The sequence below is a fragment of the Dermacentor variabilis genome, chromosome 1 (genome assembly GCF_050947875.1).
Source record: "Dermacentor variabilis isolate Ectoservices chromosome 1, ASM5094787v1, whole genome shotgun sequence".
Taxonomy (NCBI): domain Eukaryota; kingdom Metazoa; phylum Arthropoda; class Arachnida; order Ixodida; family Ixodidae; genus Dermacentor; species Dermacentor variabilis.
The window spans coordinates 130,339,369-130,366,322 of NC_134568.1; the positions used below are offsets into that span (position 1 = coordinate 130,339,369).

General features: G+C 46.2%; 1 protein-coding gene across 1 annotated transcript in view; it reads left to right on the forward strand.

Annotated features, from left to right (window-relative positions):
* The window catches only part of LOC142584663 (nose resistant to fluoxetine protein 6-like), an 82,791-nt gene extending 58,528 nt beyond the window's left edge, over window positions 1-24,263 (forward strand). Inside the window, exons 4-14 of the mRNA XM_075694814.1 lie at window positions 523-610; window positions 3,130-3,233; window positions 3,944-4,126; window positions 5,711-5,906; window positions 11,673-11,838; window positions 16,727-16,806; window positions 18,909-19,031; window positions 19,188-19,308; window positions 19,871-20,063; window positions 20,605-20,747; window positions 21,159-24,263. Of these exons, the coding sequence (XP_075550929.1) occupies window positions 523-610; window positions 3,130-3,233; window positions 3,944-4,126; window positions 5,711-5,906; window positions 11,673-11,838; window positions 16,727-16,806; window positions 18,909-19,031; window positions 19,188-19,308; window positions 19,871-20,063; window positions 20,605-20,747; window positions 21,159-21,440 (1,679 nt within the window). The 3' untranslated portion in view covers window positions 21,441-24,263. The remainder of the gene's footprint in view (window positions 1-522; window positions 611-3,129; window positions 3,234-3,943; window positions 4,127-5,710; window positions 5,907-11,672; window positions 11,839-16,726; window positions 16,807-18,908; window positions 19,032-19,187; window positions 19,309-19,870; window positions 20,064-20,604; window positions 20,748-21,158) is intronic.
* The last annotated feature ends 2,691 nt before the right edge of the window (window positions 24,264-26,954 follow it).

Here is a 26,954-nt window from a genome sequence, read left to right on the forward strand (position 1 = left end):
GTTCGAGTACAGCAAGTGGCCTTTCGTCCTCACAGCTTCAATCAAATAAATCTGAGAAGACCTTGAGAAAAAGAAAAAAATAATAAGCGGGAAAGCGAGAATACGCTGTTTTTCCTTCTTTTTTTAAATGTAATTGAACCCGTTTGTCGGCGAGAGCGTAATACGGTAACTCTATAACTTCAGAGAACATTGTAATTTCCTCGGATACTCTCGGCTTCGAGTTAGCGTGTTTTAGCGTACGCGATGTTTCTATTTTTGACAGTAAAAGAAGTCCTGTAATATCCTACGTGATATCAAATAAAATGTATGCTTTAATTTAGAAAGCAACATATTGAAATGCGAACAGAGAAGCAACCAGTCAAAAGACAAGAAGACTGGACGAGCAGTGGTTGTCAGTCCTGCGCTTGTACCTCCTGTTTTTGGTGTGGTTGTTTCTTTGCCAATTATACAACAAGTGGCCCTGCAACAAGGGCTGCTTAATTTGTCATGTATTCCACCATTACCTTTTTTTTCGCGTTCCAGTCGTCCAAGAATACGGTGCCCGGGCTGTCGTCAAGAACTGCAGAGTCGAGGAGCCATTTACAATGTCAGACCTCCAGATCGGAATTCTGTAAGTTGTCGGTTCAAACGCCTGTTTCGTATGCAGTGGCATATCGAGACCATGAGAAAAATAACCTGACTAAAGGCTACACGAAGCTTTCGTTCATTAAAAGCGAACATTCGTGGCCGGGATAAAGTAACGGTTCTATTTCAATGCTACTCCTCTTCCCACATAGTCGGTGGTCCGGGCGGCGCTCCACCAACGTTATCAACAGGATAAGTTGACCGTAAACGATGCATGATAAGAAAAGAATAGAACAGAGCGAAATGAATCCTTATATTGGCGTCCCCGCAACGGTTTTTTCTATTATACTCTTTCTGGCGTCGAGCCCTACGAGCACATTCCATGCATACTTCGTACCGTATTTTGTAAAAGATTATTTTACTCCCGTCCTATTTATTTCTTATCTGTTCACACGAGTGGCCGGTGCTATTAATAGCGTAGGTTTGGCTTTGAGCCATCCAAGGACGGAGGGTGAAAAGAACGCAGTACGACGAGAATCCTTACAAAGAACTGCCCTGGGACTTTGCAAGGACAACTCGCTTCAGCGAAAGCAACGCTCGTAATTCTTACGTAGGCATGCTCAACTAAGCCACGCTTCTTTATTTGTGTCCTTTTTCGCCGATAGGCTTTTGGACGTTATGTTTCTCTCGTGCAAGGAAGCCGGACAGTGGCACCCTTTAGTCTTCAGCAACGCGACAGAAGGGACAGATTGTGAAAGACAGAAACAGACACGAGCGGAAAGAAATCGCGTTCCCTTTGACTTTATGCCAGCGTTATTTTAACAGTAAAATTCTACAATGACACTGTAACATCAGGGCCTGTGCTTACACAACTCCCCTTACGCATTAGATGCCCGTGATTGACTATCGCTGCGTCCATGGTCTCGTTGCCATACTAATGGAACAGTGGTCGATGAGAAACCGCCCTTACGTACAAGTTTTCTGCGTACGCCTCCACGCCCCCTTTCTTTTCGTGCATGTGCGCGCACGCCGTAAGTAATAGCAGAAATTGTTGTATACCTCGATCCGATCACTCACATTGCAGTTGCTTAGAGCGCTCATTACGTAGCAAGACTTTTGTGAAGTAAACGAGAACAGGCGAAGTGGGGACACGTTTTCCGTTTCTTTTTTTTTTTCAGCGAGGGGAATATGTAGCCCTGAAGACCGAGAGCAGGAAAACATTTTCCGTAGAACGTATGACACTGGCATCGTTGGCAATAAGTGCTAGAGTATTTCCGTACTAATTAGGACGAACTAGGAGAGAACGCCAGCGCGCGTATTAATAAACGCCGACAGCTCTTTTTACTTGACGCTGTTCTTGTTACTACTGTTCGTTCCTGGCACTGACGCGACGGGTTATCTCTCGAATTGTGGCACCATGTAATTATATGTCCAAACGTGACCTCTTACTGAAGCAATACTTCCTAATTTACTGCTTCATAGCCTTCTCATACTGTAGCGGTTGTTACGACATTGACGTCCCCTAGCCTTGAAGCGTCCTTCGATGTCGGCTGCCGCAGATATAAAGATCTCACTTCTCTGCTGATGACAGTAAGAAGTAAAAAAACTATGTCAAAGAAACCAAGAGCCGAACTAGTCCGCGTGTTGACTGACGTAGGGAATGTGTGGCTCTAACCACAACTTACACTGTATTTGCTCTGTTTGTAGTGTGCATGCTACAGCGTCCGCACGTTTTGTATCATGCATGTCGACTGTGATTTTGTGTGGGTTTCTGTATGTTTTCTTGGCATGAAAAAGAACCTTCGTTGCAAAATAACGTACCTCTAAAAAAGGTATTTTGCTTTGTTTGAGTGTTTCTGCTAATTAAAGTAAAACGGATTCGACATAGCTATACTAAAGAAACAAACAAAAACTACTAAGCAGACGATTCATAGGCGTCAGCCTCCAGAACAATGCTGTTGTTCATTGCAAATTTTTTAAGCTCACATACTTTTCATGCAATGCTATCTTTAAAATTATAGTATATCTTGAATGCATTACCATACGAACTTTAATAAAATTAGCATTTCCACGATCTTAGAATGCACGTGTACAATTGTCATGCAACAATTTAGGTTTACAGCCGATGCTTTTCGCTAATCTTCCTCCGAAGCCTGAATTCTGCTGCAAAAAAGGCTGTAAAAAAAAATAAGAAGAACGAAATTTTTTTTTTCTTCACTGAAGTATGCACCGACGCATAAGGCAACTGACAACAGAAGGAATGCCAGATAATTGCCATGAATTCGTAGGCTACACAAGGTACTGTGAGGATCGTATAACGATATTGTTTTTCTAGCTCCTTCTAGCGACGTTGGCACTAACTAGGAAGCGTACCTAGCGAAAGCTGTGTGTAGTAATTTAACTCCAAGACGGAAACGCTACAAGATCCTTCTGATAATCCTGAGCCCTACACTAACAAGAAAGAGGAAAAGCAACTACTTTAAGATTTATTATGCAGGATGCTTTGTTTTGGCGTGTAGTGCATTCGAACGAGGAGGCTTTCTAAAGTACAGTCGTGCCCCGTAGGTGTGCTCTGGGTGGCTCCGTGGGGCTCGTGCTCCTCGCAACCCTGGTGGAAATCTGTCTCTTTTGCTGCTCAAACCACAAAGTATCGGACCCGAAATATGACGGTAAGCATCATGGATTGCATCTCAGCATGTGAATTACTTTTCACGTCCCCATGTATTCATTTGGTAGGCACCATTCAAGTGCGCAGTGCTAGCTCAAAGCAAAACTGCGTGGTCAAGTTCGCCATTAAACCACACGCGCCAGGGTTGATAGTTTTTCAGGTGTGCTCCCGAGCATATGACGCAAGCAAATGACATATCTTAAAACGCGTGCATGGGAAATGGTCACTGCCCCTTTCTCAGTAAGGTTTTATTGGCTTTGATGAGATTTTATTGAAAGTGACCGAGTGTTCTTGCACACGCACGGATCATTTCAGTGGGATTTTTCTCCCCTTGCTATAAGACTTTCAACCTTTATAGCGTCGTAATGTGCAGGAAGTGTTCATTTATCTTGTGATGCGCTGAGTGCTAGTGACAACCGCAGAAGGACGCACCAGGGAAGACAAGCGGAGTGACCTCTGCTCCGTCACTCCCTAGTCCACCGACGCCTGCTATTCCGCGCAGTGATCTTTTCTTTGCATCGCTGCCTTTGTGATTCCCGTGGCCGACATTACAAATAGCAGCTCCGCGCCACGCGTTCCGAGCCGCGAGCGCCTCGCTGTCTACCGCTCTGGTCCTCAGTGTCGCACGAGTAACTTAGGGAACGCACGCGCCTTATTGATACCCGCGTTTGCCCTTTGACTTTTCTCACGCCTCTTTCAAATGACGTCCAGTGGTTCCGGTGAAGGTGGTCAAGTGCTTCTCTCTGGTGCACAACACGAGGCGCCTCATCAGCACCCACTTCGACACCAACTGCCCCCGCAAGCCGGTGCGCTTCGTCTACGGCGTCAAGGTCTTCATGATGCTCTGGATCATTCTCGGGCACAGCTACTACACCTCCAACTTCCAGACACTCCGTGAGCACACGCTATGCACACACCTTTCCGCTAAGTGCCCCTCGGCTGCCTTTATAAATGCACCTTGGACTGTTGCGAGCAGCTCGCCGTGGCGGCCGGCCGAGTGCTGCCTGTGGCGTTGCGCTGCCGCCAAACACGAGATCGCAGGATCGAATCGCGGCCGCGGCAGCCGCATTTGCGATGGGGGCGAAATGCGAGAACGCCCGCGCACCGCGCATTGGGTGCACGTTAAAGAACCCCAGATTGTCAAAATTAATTCTGAGCCCCCCGCTACTGTGCGTCTCATAATCAGATCGTGGTATTGGCGCGTAAACCCCAGCATTAAATTTTTGTTGTGATCTACCACGAGCATCTGCCAAAGAAGAAAGAAAAAAACACATACTAGAAACACCAGTAGCGAACGCGCTCTCCCCACGTACCGAAAGGATGTCATGGTGGCGGAGGCTCGAGCCCGGCCTAAGCAAAGAATTATTTACTTCTTCTTTTTTTTACATATTGAGAGTTGTAAGATCTGTTGTCATTTCCGGCGCAACACCTGGGATGTATCACTCTTTCCATAAGGGACAAATTCCTCCATTCGTGTTGAGATGAAGTTGTTACAGACGCGCGCTATTCAGCATGTATATGGCAGTGTCGATTCAGCCGGTAAAACAAAAATTATAGAATAAAACAACGGTAACCTAAGTAACGCCCATTCGTCGTAACGACTTGTAATCACGTTGCGCCGGCAGTGTTCTCATGTCGTTTGGAATTAATTACCACGCGCATCAACAAGTAAACTGATAAAAGTGAAGTTCGGAAATTATTAGACTGATTTGCGTAAATTAACAAGTGTAATTACCTTTGGTGGCCCTACAGCACCGTGATTTCTGGGAGCATACGATAAGTGCGCATGCATTATGCACTACTATAGCGTTCTTCGATCAGTAAATGAGCACTCTTAACTTTTTCAACAACAACATTCGAACGCGCGACATCGCACTGCAGTGTTTCTCAGTGAAAAGTCTTTATTTTATTAACTGCAATTACGTTACGTGATCAGTGAAAGAAAGACTGGCACATGCATTCTTTTCCTTGCTCACCTATTATGGAAGCGCAATTAATTACTAAGTTACTTGCATGCTAGTCAGTGTGGTAATGCGTGCTACGCGCATCACTCTGCAGTTTCTGGCCCGTATGAAGAAAAAGAAAACTTCTCTTGCACAAAAGCATTGTCCCATTATTCTGCGCACGGGCGCCATCCATTCATGATATCGATCGACGTTGTAATGACACAATTGCCGCGGCGATGGCTAATCACGGACGACACTCACGTACGAGAGGAATCGTGTGAATGTTGCCCTCTGTATTTCCGTTCGCTATTAAGCCTTCGTTGTAGTGCCATCTTTGTAATGTCATGGCTCCTCCCAGTATGTCAGCAGAGCAAAGTGGAGAAGGCGTTCGCGTAAGGACTAACGAAATTATTTGGTCACTGAGCAGCTCGTCCCGAAAGTCGAACAGTAGTTGTGCGGTTCATGGGACAGAGCTGTGGTGACCGTTCTTTAGCTACGAAGTGGTCTCCCTCGTTTTCTCTGCTGCAACCAGACTCCGGCTACCGGATCATGGACCTGTACAGTATGGTGCACGCGCAACTGCTGGGCAGTGCTTTCTACGCCGTGTCCACCTTCTTCTTCATGAGCGGCTTCGTGTTGGCCTACTTCATGCGGCAGAGCAAGGACGAGACCATCATGCGGCCCTTCCTCGCGCTCTACGTGTTCGCCGTAGTGCGACGGTACCTAAAGTGAGCACACCTCTTCTTCCTTGTACCTATCGCTCTTACCTTTCTTTTCTTTTTAGTGTATTCTAAACACAGCAGTAGAACTTGGTATACGCCGCAGCTTCTCTCGTCTGCTTGTCGTTTGCACGAGGCATTCTGATTTAAGTCAGTCCCGTATAACTTTGAGCCCCAACGCAAATAACTTCCAGACAACCACGGAGAGTTCAAGCGCATTGAATTGCAAATGCCACCTATTCAAGAAATAAGTCCTCCATTTAGCCTCTCGCAGTGAAGTGACATATTCCAAGGAGTAAGAACAGGTTTGAATGTGAAGCACAAATGAACTTGTTTGCGGGCTTGTTCGGCGTACATGTAACGTGCTCTTTCCCTTCTTTCTTTTTTTTTAATGTTCTGTTGTTGCTTTTTTTGTTGGGCGAAAGGTAACTGTAGCTCCAAATTCAACTCAATCCTGTTGTAGCTTTGACAAGCTGCGTAACAAAACCACTCAATATTCTTTTTTCAGGGTATCTGCGTAGTTGATATGTTGTCACGTACATACCAGTAACAAAGGTACTTGAGACACATTGTGCAACTTTGCAGCTGAAAAAAAAAAGGCTTCATCAGACCTTGTCGCAGGTGAAGTCATACTGAAAAATTGACAGCATTAAGTGCCTATTCCCTACTGAAGACAAAATTGCTTCTTTCAAAGTTACTTTATTATGTTCACGCGTATTAACAAATAATTCCGCCCTGGAGTTTTCGTTCTCCGCGGTCAGAAGCGGCGTTTCGAAATGGGTTATGCAGGTGCGGGCTGTTAAGGATGATGAAGTAAATGCTTTCTCCTACCACCCTGGTGATAATGTAGTTAGCTTCTCTGCTCAAATATCTACAGCAGGAAGCGAACGGGAAAGTAGCAGAGAAAGGATCGTTTCCGTTACTGCATTTGACATCCCGAATAATTGGCGCTTTCTCGTATTTTTGAAACGCAGTACTCGCCGCACGAAAGGCTGCCCTGGTACGGACTAATTAAATTCAAAATAAGTTTTAAAGCTCCAGGGGACAGTTACGACTATATCGTAATTTTGTAGCGAAATTATCAGTTGGCTATTTCTTGGGGTTTCATTCATAAAAAATTCAGCAGTGTCTGTTGCGTGGCTCGATGTTGTGCATGTTGCAGCCATATCAACTATTGGGAAGTGGTAGCGAGTGCAACATTGCCGCGTGTGTTGTGTTGTTGCGTGGGATCCCTGAATATAAGAGTCAAGAAAGAGACACGTTGTACGATGACTCGTTCGATACTATGTGCGATGAGTTTCAATGACAGTGGCTTCTCGGTACCTGTAAAAGCCTTGTTGGTTCGACAGGTCGTACATAGGATCGCACAAGTAATGGTACCATGTGTCGCCCGCTTAAGCCATGCGCAAAGTTCCGTTGTGTATGCTAAAGTCACTCTCTTCATTTGATCGAGCTTTATAATAAGGTTCTCTTTAAGCGCCTACAACAGTTCGCATTTCATTGCGACGCAATGTCGGCCGTGAGGTTCCTACTTTGAAATAATCAAAGAGGCAGTTACTATTTGAGCTGTATGCATATAAAGTGTGTTCGGCTGTATAGACCTTCGACAGTCTTCAACTGGAAGTATCAGCAGTGGCGATTGTAGCAGTAAGATTTTATAAATCTACCTGCTGTACTTGCTTTGTATTCGCGTCCACAGAAGCCAGTGAATGCAGACACAAACTGTTGTTCTGTTGATGCGGCATGTAGTTGTGTAGTTCAAGCCCAGCAGAGACGGTAAAAATGACACGCGCATCAGGTTCACTTTGACTCATTTTGTCTCAGAAAGCGTAATCACCATACGAGTAATACTGGTGCTTTCTACCATATTGTGTAGAAGAGGCAGTGTAGATGAGGCGAGGAATTCGATGTATCAGAACCTCAACAGTTTTTTCATACGTGAGGCTGCGCCCATGCAATGGTAGTGAGCGAATTTCTCTGTGTAGAAAGTCCGGAAGCGTCCAACGTTACGGCAGATGCGCGCGGATGACGGAGCCAGCTTTTCTCTATCTATTTGCATAGTGCATCGACATCACTTCCGCGTGCACCACCAACTGCAGTGCCTGAAAGATGTGAGCCAGAGGCTTGCATGTTCTCTTTAACAGTGGACCTACCTGTACATTCACTGCACTTGTACTACACAAAGCATCTATTATTTCATGTTGAAGGCGTCCAGGGAGCCTTCAATCTCACTATTTCAACTTTGACTATAACAATAATCAGCAGCTGTGCAATTAGACGCCAGAAAATAGCCGGCACAAAGTACCACGCTGTTTCAACCACTTATGTTTGTCCTATCTGCTCTATAGCAATAAAAAAAAATATGCTTTGAAAGTTGAGGCGTTCGCTTTCAGGTTTCACTGATTTTAGTCTGCAATGTTTTGCATGCTCTCTGCGGTGTTGACGATGGCGAGACAGAGAGCGCTTCCCTTTGCAGCGTAGCCTTATACTGTCTTACCGTCACCCATACACTGTACTGATGCAAAGTGCCAGGCGCTATACATACTTTAGGGTGGCAGCCATGCATGGGCAGTAACTAACATCCGCCGTGTGCGTGTACTACCTTCCATCACGCTTATTACGGTGATAGGCCATGTGTTCTCGTCGAGACCAACGTTTTACTACCCCGCTCACATCAAAAGCGAAGAGCGGCGCACGGCAGGGCCGGTTGCCGTCGGTGCACTGGTGCGCTTTGTTCGTTGACTGAAAAGCGGAAGCAGTGCAGCGCGTGACTGACGTGCTGCACTGTATTACTGTTTATTTGCGCCGACAAGCAGCGCCCTTATGGAGAGCAAGCCGGTTCATGCACTCCTTTCATGCTCAATTGATTTGCGCTCGGCGCTGCGTGAAAGAAAAAAAAAAAAGAGTATCAGTCCTGCCCAATCACTCAAATGGTAGGAACGCTTCTGCTATGATGAATTATCACATCGCTGCGGCGAACGAATTGTTCGCTCACATAAGAACCGCGTGAGCAGCTTGATCGCTGGCAGGCACGTCGCTTGCGCCCTGCCATACTATAGCACAGAGGGGACGCCGGGTCGCGGAGGCGCTCACGATAGCCGCGTGCCCTGGTGTGCACAATGCATTAAACTGGGCTACGGGCCGTTTAATATGAAAACAGGCGCGCGCAGTTGCCCGCACGCTTGAAACAACCGTGCTTAGACAACGTCTTCTTTGTTTCTTTTTCTCGAACATTATAGAGGCTTGATTTCTGCGCTGATGGCGCCGTGGATGTCCTGGTTTTGGTTCGCGTCTTCCATAAGCAGTCGGTGCTAGCGTTTGGCAGTTTGTGTCTGTTGCACAAGATCGCTGATAGCGCCTGCGGTTTGCGCTTTCTCGACTACAGCACAGACTTCCACGCACTTAACACGGAAACATTTTAACCAGTCTTTCTTCTTCTGGTAGAAATATTACAAAGAAACAGAAACGCCTGTGGTTGTTAGCGTGCACGCAATGGGGAGGGGGGGGGGGGAGCAACGCAGACGGGTGCTTTTCCATTCTGCCCCCATCGGAATGCGGCCGCCGCGGCCGTGATCGAGCCCGCGACCTCGTGCTGAGCAGCGCAGCGCCATAGCCACTGTGCTAGCGCGGTGGGTGATGAGACAGAAAAATTTGAGATTTGAGATGGAGCATATTTCTAGAGCTAGTTGGAGCAAGTAGAGATATTTATTTTCACGCGCATAGGAGCCTTGCATCTGTGTGGCTCTAACGGCTGAGCAGTTAGTGCGCGTGCAGACAACGAAACGCTAAGTTCCAGGGCAAATAATAAAGAAGCCCCGTAGGTTCTCAACTTTTGGACAGAGCGTGTCCTGCGTACATCACCGCTTGTCTTTGCCTGCTATTTGTCTCGGACAACTGTGGCAAGATGTTTGCGCCGCGCGCCTTATTGCGGACGTCTGAGCCATCAAATCCCCGACGAATGGGCCTTATTTATTTTTTTTTCGCACTTCTTCTGGCCACTTATGCACGTAATGTCGGCTCAACTGAAACGCAAGCAAACTGAAATAACGCATGATTGATAAGATCAGTTCAGAATAATAGAGGATGTTTTTTTTTTGGCCCTCCAGATTTTTACGAAATAGTTATGAGCGTAGCAACGTGGCATTTTTGCCGACGAGTACCTAGGCCGTGTGGACATATACTTTGCCGCTAATAACGTGAGCTCCAGAAAACTAATTATAAACATTAATTAATTACATTCTTTTATTGATGCCTGTGGGGCAGTTGTCTTCATGTCAACTTTGGAGGCAGTCACATGTTAATGCACATCCATTTCTTTTTTATATACCTCGAAAATCGCGCATAATTCGCCGTTCAATTCTGTAGCTCAATCGAGGCAACATGGAAACCCGGTGCGTACCGCTGCGCGTCAGACAGCAACGCCCCGTAAGGAAATGCGGGGCAAAATTTGAGTGTCCCCCCCCCCCCTAGCCTGTCGCGGCAGATCCTATTACCCGGCAGACAGCCACACATGTTTGCCAGGCAAAACGTGCCGTACCAGTAGGTGCCGTTGCTGGCCGAGACGTTCAGCGTGCGTTCAGTTTCAAACGTCCTCGCGCCTGTCACCACTGGGCGTTTCCATCTGATATGATAACTGGGCCGCATTTTGTGCTCTCCCGGCGGGCTCGATTCTGAGAATGCCTGGATTTTACGTTGAAATTTGATTCTGAATATCTCGAATTAGGTTGAACTTTCATGATTTAAAGTAAATGAGGGTGCATTAAGAAGTGACTGCCTTCACATCAGTCATTTAAGCAACTGCTCCTAAGGCACTGATGAGAAAGTTCATTGTTGAATTTTACTAACTAGGCTTCTGAAACTCACGTTATTAGCGCTAAGAATTCGTCTGTAAAAATGTCACGTTCGCTGCGCTCACAACTTCTCTTTAATAACGAATCTGTCTGGTCTAAGAAAAGACAACCTATATATTGAAAAAATAGGGAGTTTTGTAGATAGGTGATCCAAAGTGAGGAGACGCTGCCGGCTACGTATACAAAAAAAAAGCAAAAAAGGGTCCCAAAGAACGCAAGAGCCGTATACAAAGGAATTCTGGGTATTGGGCACACTAAGCCGCTCGATGACAATATTTATAAATCATTCTACTGGCTCGAGGTGACGCCACCGACAACGCCTCCTGATCGCGACTCTTGATTCCGATGACCCAAAGGGTTGTACTAAGGACGCATGTTCTTGCAAATATAAGGTCGTAGCGGGATATACCATCACGGAGGACATCGTTGCGTTATGAAAATGGCAACGGCGATGGCAACGCAACGCAACAACCTGGATCGACCGCACTCATTACCACAATAAAAGTGATGTGTACTGGACTAAGGAGAGTTAGTGAAAAGCACTGACCGAAAACGGTGACGACCTTCAAGGAGTGGATCCGATCATTGCCTAATGCTAAAGAGACAATTCGCTATGGAGCTTCCCATGTGCGGCTTCGATATGCCGTGAGCCATACTTCGTCATATCTTGTTTCCCGTTACCCACTACCCCAAATAACGTATATGACAGGCACTTGCGTTTTACCGCTTGTATCCATATTTGACATGGTTTAGATTAACAAGCTGAGTTTTTAGCAAGTGCATATTAATTGCATACACCGCGAGGCCATATTGCACTCTCAACTAATTAACCGTAAAAGGCGTACAGAGCCATTTGAAACTGTTCACATTTCAATTTATGCTGATAGTACGCATGCAAAACTTGTTGACCTTTGGCCTTTCTCAGGCTGACGATTCCGGCGATGGTGGTGGTGCTATGCTTCTTCCTGTTCCCGCTGTTCATATCGGGACCTCAAGACCAGGACCTGATGGGCCAGGAGCAAGAGGGCTGCAATGAAAACTGGTGGACTATCATGGCCCAGATAGTCAACTTTGTACCCAGTGAAAAAAGGGTACGCCTGCACCGGCATCGTGGGAATTTTTTATGGTCTGCTGCTAGCAATTGTCTTGTCTAACCGGGAATCTCCTTCATAAAGCGAGAACTTCTCGCATTTCCGCGCGTCTGTTCCTTCTTCTGGTAACACGTGTTTCATAAGGCATGATGTCCATAGACTTGGGGAGCGGGGGGGATGCATCTTCCCCGCTCCCCAAGTCTATGGACATCATGGGGACATGTCCTATTCGTCTGGTGCTAAAGTGTTGATAGGCTTAGAGCGCCTGTATCCTTCTGACGCGCACCCCAGCCCAGCCACTGTAAGTGTCCGCTAGGTGGACACTTACAGAATACTCCCTATTCCCCCCGCCCCAGTACGCCAGATGATCTGCAGCATCATATAGTCGCGCATATCAGTCTGAGTTGGGGTAAAGCCCCATTAATTGCGTATGCTCGCGACGCAGCCTCATCGTGAGATATACTGGTGTTCTTTTTATGAGTGCGATATTAAGTTTATTCAAGTACACCTTCCCCTCATTGCACCCCCCTCCCACCCGCATTCCGTTTTTTAAAGAACAGTAAGCTTCAGTTATCAACAAGAATTTCTCTCATTTAACTAAAGCCAACTAAAACGCGTGCACCGTAACACTCGTGCACAGTGGCACCATTTACAACAGTTTTCAAGGCACCCTGATCCTACGAATGCTCCTTTTTTTGCCAGCGCATGGTGCTCCCCGCACAATTGTAGTGACACGTCATCCTGTCGGACCAAGTTAAATTTATAGCAAGAAGAAGGACCTCCTATTAACTTCCTCGACTTTGCTGGGACCAGGAGTGTGAAGTTCTTATGTCTTTTTTTTTATTTGTTTTATATTTTTCGCACTCACGGGAAAGTTGTTCCTGAATTATTCAACACGTGCTACATACATTTCAGGCAGTCTATGCCACAGGTTCTAACGCGACTCCACGAATGACTGCAATCGTTTATGAGCTGTGTACAGAAAGTAAATAGTATTTTGTTCGTATGCTGCTAGAGTGCCGGAAATGGTGCGTGAGACCTACTACTCAGCCCAGAAACGGCGTCCTAACCAATTCTCGTATGTGTGTTTTATTTTACAGCGCGGTAGTACAGTCGATGAGTCTATATATTGAGCAGACTGGACGGTTCCTGAAGAACAAGCGTAGGGAGGATTGTGCAGCTGTAAAAACGCAGATGGCAGGGGTCCAAGATGCGGGGCAACCCCATATTTTGCAGCAACAGGCGTTCTTGAGAGGTATCCGCAAGAGACTCAAAGATTCATGAGGTGTACTGCTTTGTACGAGAACGAGACAACTGCTTGAGCATGCTACTTGTCCTTGTCACAAACAAATAGAATTTGCAGAGTCTCCTGACCAGGGCGCATGTGGGATGTGTCTGCGCTGTACTTATTGGTAGTTTGCGTATATATATATATATATATACGTTGTATTATCTGCCAGTGAACCACTAGCTGATAGCCTGTGGTTGTTCTGTCCTTTCAGTGCCTGTCTGCATAAATGATATTGGTGGAAAAACGCGTCCTTTTAAGCTAAGCCAAATAGCCCGGCTTATTACCCCTACTTATCGCTACCATCCTGCTCAACTTTCTGCATCAAACAGGCTCTGCAAACTCCCTACCGGTGCGTCCGTGAAGATGGTCGAACCGCGAAGCTGTGGTGGTTACACCCAGTTTTACACCATGCAAGTCAAACTTCGCAAGCAGTCTATATTGTAAATCTTTTGTTTCACTATTCCTTCACCTCATTTTCGCTTTTGCGCGCTTCGCGTGGTGACCATGCTATAGCAGGGCCTTTTTTTCTTACAGTTCTCTCAGTGTGTGTGTGTGGTTGTGCGTGATATTTCTGTCTGTGTTTTGCCATGCTTTTAATGGCGTGCAAGTTTCTCCGCACCTTTTTTGCGCTGACGCTCGCGGTAGGCAGCTTCTTCCTCAGGAGTACGCACTACTCGTGGCCTTCCCATAGTTGTAGCTGGGATGGAGTGTGCGGAACCACTAATCCAAAGCTCTGTATATTGGGCGCAAGGCCCACCACTGGAGATGCGGGCGCTGCAATCGTTTTGACGATTAGTTGGATTGGTTTGACGATTGACGTGCCTGTCGGAACTTCTTGCTGGCGCAAGAAGGGCCGGTAGTCACGCGCTTCTATTATCGCGTTCCAATCGCTAGGCACTGTTCGTTGGCCGCCAACCGCCAGCATAACATTTGTTTCTTTCGCGACAGGGTGGAACCAATCGTCAATAAATCCGATGCCGATCTGGCTTGACCGCCGAAAATGCGCCGCTGTGACAACCGTATAAGATTCGCGTATAAGATAGCATTCTCACAGGGGGAAAGGGGTCAACCCAACCCCTTTCCCTTTGTCGGGCTCTTCTTTTCCTCTCCCGCTAGGTCACGTGGGCCCTTTTTAGCGAACTCTGACAACGACGGCACAAGGTCCGCATAAACAGCTTCGATGTAAAAGACTTCCGCGGCCGGTACACCGACGTCACCACTGCAGTGGACGCCCTGACGAATTTCTTTACTGACGATATATTCAGTGACCAGCCGAGAAACCTTTGGCAGCAATACTGACAAAAGGGGTTTTGCTGCCTTCATTCTTTGCCTTATTCTTACAGACTGTCTATAAAAAAAGTGCATGATGAAAAAAAAAGGCTTCCGCCAAGGTTTCACCTGAGTAAAAGCGGCTGCTGCTACGGGACGACCCTGACATGAAAGGGAATTATCAGAGGAAGTGATGGCGATCTGACTTGAAGCTCACTGTCTCGGATTATAGGGGCAATTTGATGTGAAGGACGGTGTCGCAATCCTCATATCTCATTGGCTATCGAGTCCCTGTACCACTTTATCTCCTCTCTTGAAGCAACGCCATATAAACCTCCAATATTCCCTCTTATAGAGTATCTTTGCAAGGGTAAAGCGATCTCGTTTTCAGGAAAAAAAGATCAAACGCCGCGACAAAACAATACGGCCCATATAAATCTTGTATCACACCTTTCAGTCAAGATTGGTCGATGCCCACCAGCTGCAAGGACACCGCAACACCTTTATTCTTTCCCTGCTGCAAATGTCTTCTATGCACCTGTGTAGTAGCAGATTATACAGGGTGTCCCAGCTAACTTCAGTCAGAGCTTTAAAAATATGTAAATGCCACGTATATAGCTGGACAGAACCAAGGTAATGTTGTTTGCCGTCGCTTGGAGACACTCAATGTTTTTCATTCCGTTTAATTAGATAATTAGTCCTAATTAATTAATCAACTTCTCAAGTATTAAAGGTAGCTGAAAAGCGTCAAGGAGAAAATTGCAGAGCGACATGAAAAACTCCCGATACAGATTTCTGTTGCTCCATACGTGCTGCATAAAAGTGCTTTTCCGAGCGTGAAAGAAGCCTGCGAATACACGCAAAGTGCCTCGAGCGGCCCGTCGCGCGGCAATTTTGCCTCTATTTGCGGGCTTCTTAACGCTTGGAAAGACACCTAATGTAGCACGTATCGAGCCTCAGAAATCTGTATTGGGAGTTTTTCATGTCGCTCTGCAATTTTCTCCTTGACGCTTTTCATCTAACTATAATATTTGAGAAGTTGATTAATTCATTAAGACTAATTATCTAATTATGCGGAATGAAAAAAAAACATAGTTTGAGCATCTCCAGGCGACGGCAAACACCATTACCTTTGTTCGGTCCAGCTACGTGGCATCTGCACATTTTAAGTTCTGACTAAACTTAGCTGGGACGCCCTGTTGCCCCTATTTGGCTCTCATTTTTCTTCCTCTCATCTTTCACGTACAATTGTTGACCACACTTTCTTTGTTTCCTCCATCCGAATGTTCTGTATCTTATTGACTGATGCTCAATATTGGCGTCGGTTTTTCAGTGAACAGCTTTCACTTTCTCGCACTGACTTATTTTTTATATATGTAGTTCCAAGGAGCCAAGTATGACGGCATCTTGAACTTCAAGGACTTAATTCACACTGCTTTTCTTTCGTAATAACTGCTCCTCATTGGCCAGTCCACTTCCCTACTCATGTTCGCTGTCAACGAATGGCCGACGCTTGTTCTTTCGAAGTGCCCCTGCGTATGAACTGCATCGCGAATGCGGCTGTGGTTCTCGAAGCCTTCGAAATCCGCTAGCGTGATTAAATAAGTTCCACTGTAGTACAAACTCACATGTGAAGGTGTGAAGTGTGAAGGTGTGAAGTAGAAAACGGGATGATACTGCGGTTAGCCTACTTTCATTTCTTCATTTTCCCTTTCTGATGAGAGCGAAATTCAAAAGCGTACGTGTCCCGTGCATTGGGGGCATGTTAAATATTCCTTGGTGGCCAAAATAAATCCGGAGTCCCTCCTAATCAAATCATGGTTTTGGCACGTAAGACACCAGAATTAATTCATTCATTTTCCCTTTCTCTCTTTCGTCACTTGCGATAAGGTTCCTCAATGTCAACTGCCATTATCGACTCAAATAAAAAAGCTCTCCAGTAATGGCTGCTGGACGCGCGGTCGCTTGCGATCAACATGTATGCGTGAATCGATGTAATAATTTAACTTCGTACGCATTAGAGAACCTCTGCGTTTAAAAATTAAACTGAAGTCCTTAACTAAAAGCGTTTCCGAAAGGTCTGTTGTTCCTACGGTATATCTACACGGCTCCGCCGATGATATATATATATATATATATATATATATATATATATATATATATATATATATATATATAATCAGGTTTTCTTTTCCTGTTGTTTTGAGACGACCACTAGGATAAGAACGTGCAGACATCCGTGAGCTGTAAAAATTTTTTACCGTCTTTGCTTCTTGTACATGTCTAATTAGAGAGGTTCACTAGTTTTTTGTCTCTCTCCTTGCGCAGTGTATGCAGCAGTACTGGTACATCAGCAGCGACATGCAGATATTCCTCGTCGCTGTACCAATGTCCATCATATTTGTGAGGTACGTGCATTTCAATGATATGAAAACTATGCTAGCCTTTGCAATTGCACCGTCAAAACAAGAGCGCCATTTGCCCTGTCAGTGGAAATAATGCACACATGATGCATGTCATGTAATTAAGTTGCAAACCAATATACCCCAAAGGAACAACTGTTCGGAAGTTTCATTCTTTCCTAGCATGTCTAGTTGCTGGTACTGTTGGTTGTTGATATTAATCGTCCTTATCATATTATCATGTGCTCGTTTGCTCACATAACAGTTATAGGCGGCCCAACAATAGACAAAAATGATTATATAGATACGTATAAAAAGGTAAGACTAAGGTAAGACTGACACGGACAAGAAACAAGTGTAGGCGAGCGACTCGTGCACCCAAGACAACTCAGCGTGCGCTTTTGGTATTCCGGCGTCAACAATGAAGTATTTTCAGTGACTCCAATGCAGCTCTACATTGCTTGCATTCCACCTTACGACGGGGACCCTAGGAGCGAGTTGTTCTAGAAACTCGATAGATCATCATCCCCTGTAATGACAACGACAACACGTCCCGTTTCAGTTGCTCCGAAGGCACTGCGGCATGATGGGAGACGAGCATGCCGATGAAGCTGCTCGACCTTCTCATGACGAGGGCGCGCAGTAACCCATCCTGCCGTCAAGAGCTTCGCGTGCTTGCGAATGGTGTCACACACTCCTTATGGAGCACACCAAGTTTCCAGCACAGACGTCTGCATCGCTTGGACCCCTTCTTTCGTCTTCGTCCTCCATCTCGACGATCCCTACCATAGACAACAGTACTTTACTTTGCCAACTGTGGCTTGACGTCACTTTCACAAAATTGTTTGCTTTCCGCATTGGAAGGGAAGATAGTGCTGCTTGTGGCTACTGCGGTAGTGAGGAGAAGCTATCGAACACGTTATTTGCCATTGGCCTTGCTGTAGCGCACAGAGGCAGCCGATCGCAACCGTGTTGGCCCGTCTCGACGACCGGCCGCTTTGGTGCAGACAATCTTGGATTACCTGCCTACACGGTCATCACACCAGGGGTGGCATTCTCGGATGATCACTTTTGGCGATACTATCACTTTCGGGTAAAGTAGTACATGGCGCTTGGATGATTGGAGAGGTTTTGTTCAACCAGCCAATCAGCACGCACTGAAACTGATATATCCGAAAGTCACCGTCCTAGAATACGTCCCCAGAAGCCAGTGTTGAGATTTTTACCTTCAAGTGGCCTATTAGAAAGGCTCTGACACTCCCAGGCGTTCCCTATACCCTCTATTTCTATTTTGTGCGTTTGCTTTCTTTCACTGCTATTATTTCCCTCTATCTCCCCCCCTTCTTTTTTTTACTTTCCCCCAGTGTAGGGTAGGAAACCAGAATATTTCCTTCCGGTCAGCCTCCCTGCCTTTCCCATATCATTTCTCTCTCATTAATAGAACACATATTTAAGCTTTGTCGTTCTAGTGCGCTAACGACCACAGAACTGTACGCGATTTATAGCGGGGGAGGTGGGCCCCCAGATGGATGTGTCGTGCACATGCTCATCTACAGTGTGCACTTGAGGTGCTCGACAGCGTCAATGCAAACAGTGCACATGCTACGTCACCTGCAACGTCACCGATTATGGCACGGGACTTCGACAAATATTCAAAGACAGAATTCGCAAAGCCACCACTGGGAGTACGCCACTCAACTATAGAGAGGAAGCAAGAAAGCAAAAAAAAAAAAGCTGAAAAAAAAGGCGAGGGGTTAGTAAGGAGAATGTGACACGGTTCCCCAGGTCCGGTATGGGAGAAGAGAGGAAAGGAATGTCACTTGCAGACGCAAGCCTAGGCAAAGGGAGAGCGTCTATGTGGGCAGTGAAGCTAGCCTCGAGGCACAATGGCTGCGCGGAATTATAGTTTCTCCTACCTCCTCTAATAATAAAAAAGATTTCAAAAATTCTTGCAGTAGAATGCTCCCATAGAGGGCGCTTTACAACTTTCAACGTATAACAAAAATTTCTTATGGGGGCCTGATGAAAGGCGCTATGATGACCCACATCTCTTTTATGCATGCTACGGAAGCGTTGTGACTGCAATAACGTCTGTGCAATGATTGCAGGAGCCCGGCATGCGGCTTCTCCTTGGCGTTGCTGCTCAGCGTTCTGGCATCTGTGGCGGCTGGTCTCGTAACGTATATGAAAGACCTGAAACCATCTATCGCGTTCACAATCGATGACTTCAGGTAAAGCCGGGTTGCTTCTAGCTGTTTTTTATAACTCGTTTGTGCATGTTCGTTTCATTGTTCCGATGCCCACTATGCCTAGGAACGTTAGCTTGCATTCACCCCGCACTTTTCTTTTGCTTTTTCCTGCCCCGGATCCTCACCCTCGTGCCACAGCCGCAATCTGGAGACTGCCGAATTTGTCCACGAGCTTCCTTACTCGAACTTGGCCACCTACTTTATGGGAATACTCTCTGGTTACTGCGCTGCCACTTGGAGTAAAGCGTGCATAAACAAGGTAAATTTTGTGTAGGCTTCTCTTGAGCCTAAATAAACTCGTTCGGAAAAAATAAAGCTTTAATTGATTCCATATCTCAGGATTTCCGAACTGATAAATAGTAAGGGGCGGATTATTATCGTGTGAGTGTTAGCTCATGCTCGTTGAAGCAAAATACACTCGTAGGTATTTGCATGCGTCGCATAATAAACGCGCTGCATACGAGATCTCAAATAAACTAAAGTGATACCGGTTTGCCCCTAAACAAATAGCCGTTTCCTTCAAATATATTTCGTGTCGTGTGACATAAACTCATCAATGCCGGCTAATTAACCTGTGTTAGTGTTACTCGAATATGTAACTCGGCCATTCACTCCACACGCGGTACCACTAATTCGGCGTCCGTGCAGCTTCCCACGCACCCCTTTTACGTTTCATATAAAGTGTGCTCAATGCACGACAACAGCGATGTCGCAAAAATCCGAAGCTCTGCTTCTGGGCGTCTGCGGCGACCGCCTCGCACTTCGTATAAATATAACGTCGTGTCTCTGAACGAGCCGCCGCCTCCGACTGGTATCCTCAGGTGCTGCAGGCCTTCCTGTGGATCTTAGCGCTGTGCCTGAATGTGTTCCTGGTGTTTGTGCCGTACGCGTGGAACCGGTGCGAGACGGACGACCTGAAGCAGCTGTACGCGGCCTTCTACGGCGGCAGCTACCGCTACCTGTGGGGCCTCTCCTGGTGCTGGATCGCCTACGCATGCGCCACCGGAAGAGGAGGTAATGCAGGCAACCGGCGCTGAATCCTTTGTGCGTCCGGGACGCAGTTGAGAGAAGCGGAAGCAGCTGAAAGCGATGCCGGGCTCATTTGAGGCCCCGTTGTAACGATAATATTCAAGGGCCAAGCACTAGCAAACTGCTGTCGCTTGCGCCAGCCGATCACCCTGTTCCTTACTTCCTACTGTGAGGACGCTAAGTTTGTAAACAGATGAAAAGACAAAAAAAGAAGGGGGTTGGGGGGGAACTCCGCGCTCCCGGACCAAATTTTTTGCCTCCACCGTGCCTAGACTTCGTTCTATCTCTTCCTCCTCATGTGTTTCTCCTCCTGTTTTTTCACTTCATGAACAGCAGGCAAACAGCATTTCCCTGCTGTTCATAAATCCTCGACTAATTGCAGGCAAGCTTCACGCTGTGCTTCACGCAGCGCTAGTATCAACGTGTGCGGTTGCGCACCAAAGCAGCTCATTACGATTGCGTTAAGGAAACGTACAAACATGGCACATAAATCATAGCAACACACTAAATGATTGAATACTCGCAGGGATCCTCTCCAGATTCCTATCCTGGAATCCCTTCGTGGTCCTGGGAAGGCTGACGTTCGGCGTGTATTTAATACAATACGTCGTCTTCATCGCCAGGCAAGGAGTCAGCACAAACACCTTGCAAGTCAACGAATTTCTACAGGTAAGTTGTATCTAACGATCTAACTAGACATATTCAGCTGAGCCTGAATGCTATCTCAAGGAACAGTGCTGTATAACCACGCTTTGTACTGGTAACAGCGCGGTCGGTATTTCTTACTCAGTTTTCTTTTTCTACTAGGTTCAGGCAACCTTTTTGACTCGTATTCCTCAGAGGGAAAAATAAGGAAAGGGAATTATGTTCACAAGGTGTCCATATTCGAAACTACTTCTGTTGCGTAATCATCCTGCGCCAAGCAAAAAAGGCTGCTTTGCGGTCCGTCAACCAGCTATTTGGTGTGTTATTGCAAGCTTCAGTAACAAAGTAGACTTTTGTTTTAGACACATTCAGGGACTGACTTGCCAAAATTGCTTTTTGGCTTTCGACCGAGTGACGTGATCCCCGTGTGCGCAGGTCAAAGACTCTTTGGGCGTGGCCGTGATCAGCTACTTCTTCGCCTACCTCCTGCACGTGGTGTACGAGGCGCCCGTGGCCGGCGTCACACGGATGATTTTCCAGTTCCACAAAATCCGCAAGCCGGGAGGAGGCTCCAAGAAGCGGCCGCAGCAGCCGCAACCCGAGTCTCCGCCTCCAGCCGCCACCACATCCGAGCCGACCTCGAATGGATCGGCGGCTGCGCCCATGGCCAACAACGACTCGAGCCACACCCCGGCCACCATTCCTGAAGAGCCTTAGTCCTGAGCTCCGAACGCGTGGCCAATCCAGGGACGTACGGCTGTGTTACAAGCATCGGCGTGGAGAAAGGAGGAGGAGAAACTGCAGGGCGTAATATAAGTTGATGAGCCCTTTAAACGAGGCATTTAGGTGCGAGATCAACAAAAGCAGCGACACTGCCAGGAAGGGAAACCAACTTTGTTTTTTGTTGTTGTTGTTTGTTTTCAAACTGACGTCTTCCGCCTCTAGAGAGAAAGAACTGAGGCTCCAACTCCACTTTGGCGTCACGTTAACAGAATACTCAGCGAACACGTGAAGCAGAGAGAACAGGGTTTGCCTTAGTGGCAGTGCTACTACTTTGCTGATCTGAACCCCGTCGTGGCATCATCAGCCGTTATCGGGAACAAGACCCTGGATGGTACCGCGACCCCACGTGATGCCGTGGGAGTGAGCACGCATAGCTTTCGTCTGAAGTGCTCTCGCATACTGCGTTTATTTCTATGCGCCAAAAGGGAGGAAATAATGTTGAGCTGCCTGCTACGATCAGTTCTACGGATCATCTCGACGTACGGCCTCCAGCGTACTGTGGGGCCTCAGGAAGGCTGTGCCAAACGGTAATGCCACTTGGAGCGCCAAAAAGTTTGCGTCGACGCGGAAGAACGTAGAGCTCCTCGACCACTGTGCTTTCTCCCATGCCGGATGCTAAGCACGAACACTCGTACGGTCCGCGACGGAAGTCGTGAAAGTCATAGTTCATTCCCAGATTGCCTCTCTCTCTCTGTCTCTCTTTCTTTGTGTGTGTGTGTGTGATGTGTCTTTCAGGCGCGTTGGTGCCTTGTTTTCGAGAGTCAACAAACGATTATGAGGTTCAGCTGGACTTGTTTTGAACGGGTTCGAGGTCAACAGTTCCCGATGACATGTGCAGGATGTCTTGAGGGACGAATGTATTAAAGAATTGTTCGCTGCAAGTTATTGTCGCTCAAACATGCCCAATGCTTACGCTATTTCTGTTTTCTGCGGTTTTTCTGCCTGAAAATGAGCGAAGAAGGTATTTTGTACTCCGGTCAAATAGTTAGAATGGCCACGTACCAAGCACCACTAGAAGATACAGTTTTCCATGTCCCAAGGCCACTCCATAAAAATTATTTTAAATATAGTTCGAAAATACTTTATGAGAAAAGAACAATGCATTTACAGGACTCTGGTAAAATTTTTGGGCACAACCGCGTAGCGTTTCTTTTTTTTATTTCTTTTCTTTTTCGTGTCCGCGGCAAGAAAAAACGCAAAGCAGGATTCCTGTCCTTTGCTTTTTTTCACCTCACCGCTCCAACCCACGAGTGTTTTGTTTCATTGCTGTGTATACAGCCATCAGTAAAACAAGCCTGTCCTGGTCACATCATTGTGGAGAGTCCCTGCACAGCGTTTCTTGCGCAAGAAAAGTGGCGCCGTAGTGCTGTAGCCACCAACAGAATGCTGGGTGGACTAACATCTTTCTTTTACGGAGATCTAGGAGAGCTTAAAGGTGCACCCGATAACCAATATTCCGTGTTCACAAAGGCTCAGTGCGCACTAAAAAGAGTGTAAGAGCTATTTTGTTGTCGAATTGTCAATTATATTGAGTGGAACGCGCAGTTACTTGGGCTAGGGTGTACATTTACATTAAAGGTTGGCGTTAACGCCGGCGGGGTGGCTAAATTTGGAAGAAAGAGGACAACGGCCAACGCTTACTTATTGTCACTTCCAATCGAACGTCTCATTTTCTTTTTAATTATTATTTTACCTGTAGATGCAAGCCCTAATGTAAGATTTATTACAGTGGAATCAATACTTTCCGGGTAAGCAGAATGTGATGTTGAGCTAGTTGGTTCATGCTTGAAATGCGGTTCTGGCGCAGCAAAACTAAGCGGACAGAAGAAGGGAAAAAATGTCGCTCTTTCTGTGCCTTCTTTCCGCTTAGTTTTACTGCGCCAGAACTAGATTTCTTCCGAGGAAGCTCATTCCGAGAACACTTTATTTTCCCAGCCAAGGTACACGTTTCTGGCAGACCTTCATCCACGCTATGCTGTCCGCGTCATGGTACTTGAACGGCGGGTATACCCAGCTTGTTAAACTCGCAAAGGAGCTTGTACTACACTCTCCCTTCGTGTAATAAGAAACACTGCTGGTGTCGGGAAGGTATGCAGTCGGCCGGTGGTGGTGTGACCGTGCGTACTGGTGGTGCGTACCGTGCGTACCATACTGCATGCGCGTGACAGACTCTTTGTCGTGGTTCACTCCAGAGAGAACACCAGCGATTTAACATTCTCGGAAACTACAAAATTTGGCGACAGCTGCTCGTTCGTTTAGGGTTTTCCTTCGCAGAGCTGTTGCAGAAAAACGATGCATCACAAAAGCACGACAGCGACCAGTCATAGACAAGCTTTATGATTGGGAGTGGTGCCTGTGTGATGCGATGCATTTTCTGCAAAACCCTTCCTTGCCTATAGTAAAATGAAAATAAGTTTAAGGTATTCGTTACCATTATAGCGGCTATCACTACTTCTATTCACTTCGCATTATTTTTAAAGAAGGCAACCAAGTCATAGGTAAAATATTAATCAAAATTTTGCACGCCACTGCGCCGTGAGGGTACTTGTAAATCCTTGTAATTAGGAGGACCACGAACTTCGATGCTGAAAGCAACAGAGCTTGACGGGGACTGTGCTTATTGATTTCCTCCGCTTCGGTGTGCCAGGTATGCCACAAGAGCTCTGCAACAGGACCCGGCTACACATATTTTACTTGCGGAGTGGCTTGAAGACTTTCGAGTGAGACAGTATGCATGTGCTTACAGAGGACCTTGGATCACAAAAGGGCCCGTGCGCCTGAGTTTCTTCCTGATCTGGGAGCTCAGCTGTGGATCTTGAGATGCAGTGTGCGCGTTCAATACACGACTGCCCGAGCAGGTAATCTGAGCACGCAGAGACTGCATGCTTGGATTACCAAAAGGAAGAAAAAAGTACAACAGCTTTTTCGCGTCTTTTGTGCCGCCAGAGTTTCGTGAGAAGCTGCCCCGCTCACTATGACAGCAACGGTGACACGAAGCAATATAGCACCGTGTCGCCGTCGCATAGTAAAGCAGTTCTCTCTAGCTGTCCCTATATTTGTAGCACCACCGCGTGGACATGGTTCTCAAAATTATACAGCACGGTTCCTTGCGTGTAATACATGAAAGTGCAGAGCGACCACCTTTGCACACGTTGACGTTTCCTGATGGTCGTTGACGGGCGACGATACCGTTTGCTATGGTTGAAGTGAGCCTGAAAGGATTCCCTCGGAGCAGACACAGCGCTGTGTCACGGAGGGCTGGCTATGGTCTCTTGTCAACGATTCCTTGCTTGGGATGACCTGTCTTGTCAACACTTATGCCGTTGTGCAATGCAAATCTGAAAACTGCTCTTGTCTGTCGCTTGTTGCCCCCAAATGCTTTCAGAGTGAAGTTTTGTGTTTTTGAAGTACAGGGGGGTGCGATGTGAATCATGCAAACTAAGAAAATCAAAATAGTAGAACTGCTCCATATAAGAGTATTATTTCACACTTCTTACTGTTCAATACTAAGACTAGCCGTAATAATAATTCAGCCGATTAGGGATAATTTTTATTATCACAAATTATCCCACTTGGGGACGTAATTGCACTTCTGCGTGATGTCGGGCATCGCGATTTGCCCCCAAGTAGCAGGATTCAAGAGTAACGTGTTGTAAACAGTTGTTCTGCCCTAGCGACACAAGTGAAAAAGAAAAAAAGAAACACCATCCTGTTCAGGCGTCCAGGCTGTGGCCAAGGTGAATGACCGCAAAGGTTAAACTGTTTCTTCACAAACATCTACACATTTACACCCTGTACACACACCGTTATTCACGCATGAAGGCACTGCCTTCAAGCCCGTTTGTAAGCTCGCGAGCCACATGTTGTCAAGCGTATACACCCACGATTAACCTGCGTGTTAATCAGTCATTATTCAATTCGAAATGTGTCTAAAAGGAACAAGAGTTTTAATTAAAGCATCATCATTGCACGGCCATTTTTACGATGTTGAATACATCTTCGTAACAAAGAGCGTATAATCGTTTACATACGGCATGCGACAGGGGTTTGACTATACTTATCAATGCACCTATACAAGATCCCATCACTCGACGCCACGAGCACTTTCATCTAGACTATGCAAGCAAATAATTGTTCACACTGACAGATGGGTAAAGCAACATTATCTTTGCTGCTTTTTTTTCTTTCTTCCTTTTATTGTGCTTTTTTGTTGTTGCTGTTCTTCGCGACTACGGGACAAGTCTTTTGCTCAGGCTCTATTGCACTCTCTTTATTTATGGCCTTCACTTCTTTCCTTGTCTTTGTTGATATATATGATGCCTACGCGGTTTCCTGTATTGTTTTACATTGTCCCACAAACCGCGAAACTGTTTAGAAAACTTTTCATGTGAAATCTTGTACGTTTGTTATTTTTTTAGACCATGGAACAATAAATCGTTTCACCTTTAAACTACGTTGTTTCGCCTTGCTAAAATTTGAGGTCTCATATTTTTTTCCCCTCTTGTCTGCAACTCGAAGATGACCAGTTTAAATGCTTCGATTGTCACGATGTTCAAATTGGAACATATACGCAAACGTTGACAACATTGTGCGTGTTTACAAATGTGCGCAAGCCCTTCCTACCATTGCAATTACGTACACCGAACCCTTTCACACGAGCTACTTAAATTTGTAGGTTTTCAGGCCCGATGCATATATCTAAATAAAACAGCGCAACGTCGTTCTATGTCGCTGCATGCGCACGTATTGGGATGTTGTGGGTGGGACGATATTGGGTGGTGGTGAGCTCGAGGTATTCCTGTAATGTGAGAGCAGTAAACGAGTATGCCAAGTTGTGCCGGCAACGAAAGTTGCGAACATTTCCAATATTAAAGTCTCAATCAATCAATCCCTTTCTTCCCATCATTAAACACAGTCTCTACTAGCGCATACACATGATCAATAGCCAAATATAAAGTAAAACCAACATTAAATTCTCTCCTCTGGCATTATGTGAGCTTCATCATTTTACGCTAATACTTCAAAAGAAACATGCTTCAAAAACACCTTGCAAGTTGGGAGAAGCTCAAAGGAGGCAAATACGAACGTAGGAAGCTCAAATGGGGTTAATTCCTTAATTACCGTACATTTCTTTGCGTTTTCGGCCGTGCATTAATTATGTCCTTGACGATATATCTATGACTTGATATCCTGGCTAACGTCTTAATGTAGTCCACGAAGACCATGTAAAGAAAAGTATGTAGCATTCCGCAGATTTCCCAATTACCTGATTTATCTATAGATGTGAGCCCCCCCAGTTTTGCATATCCCTTTCAACTTTAGCGGTAAGTTGGAAGGATCCCGACATCCTCCCAACTCTCCGCTACACTTTGAGCCACGATGCATTGCGTGTAAATGGCCGCAAGTTTGTCGAGTACAATGTACCGCCAACATTTATCATGCAGGCTA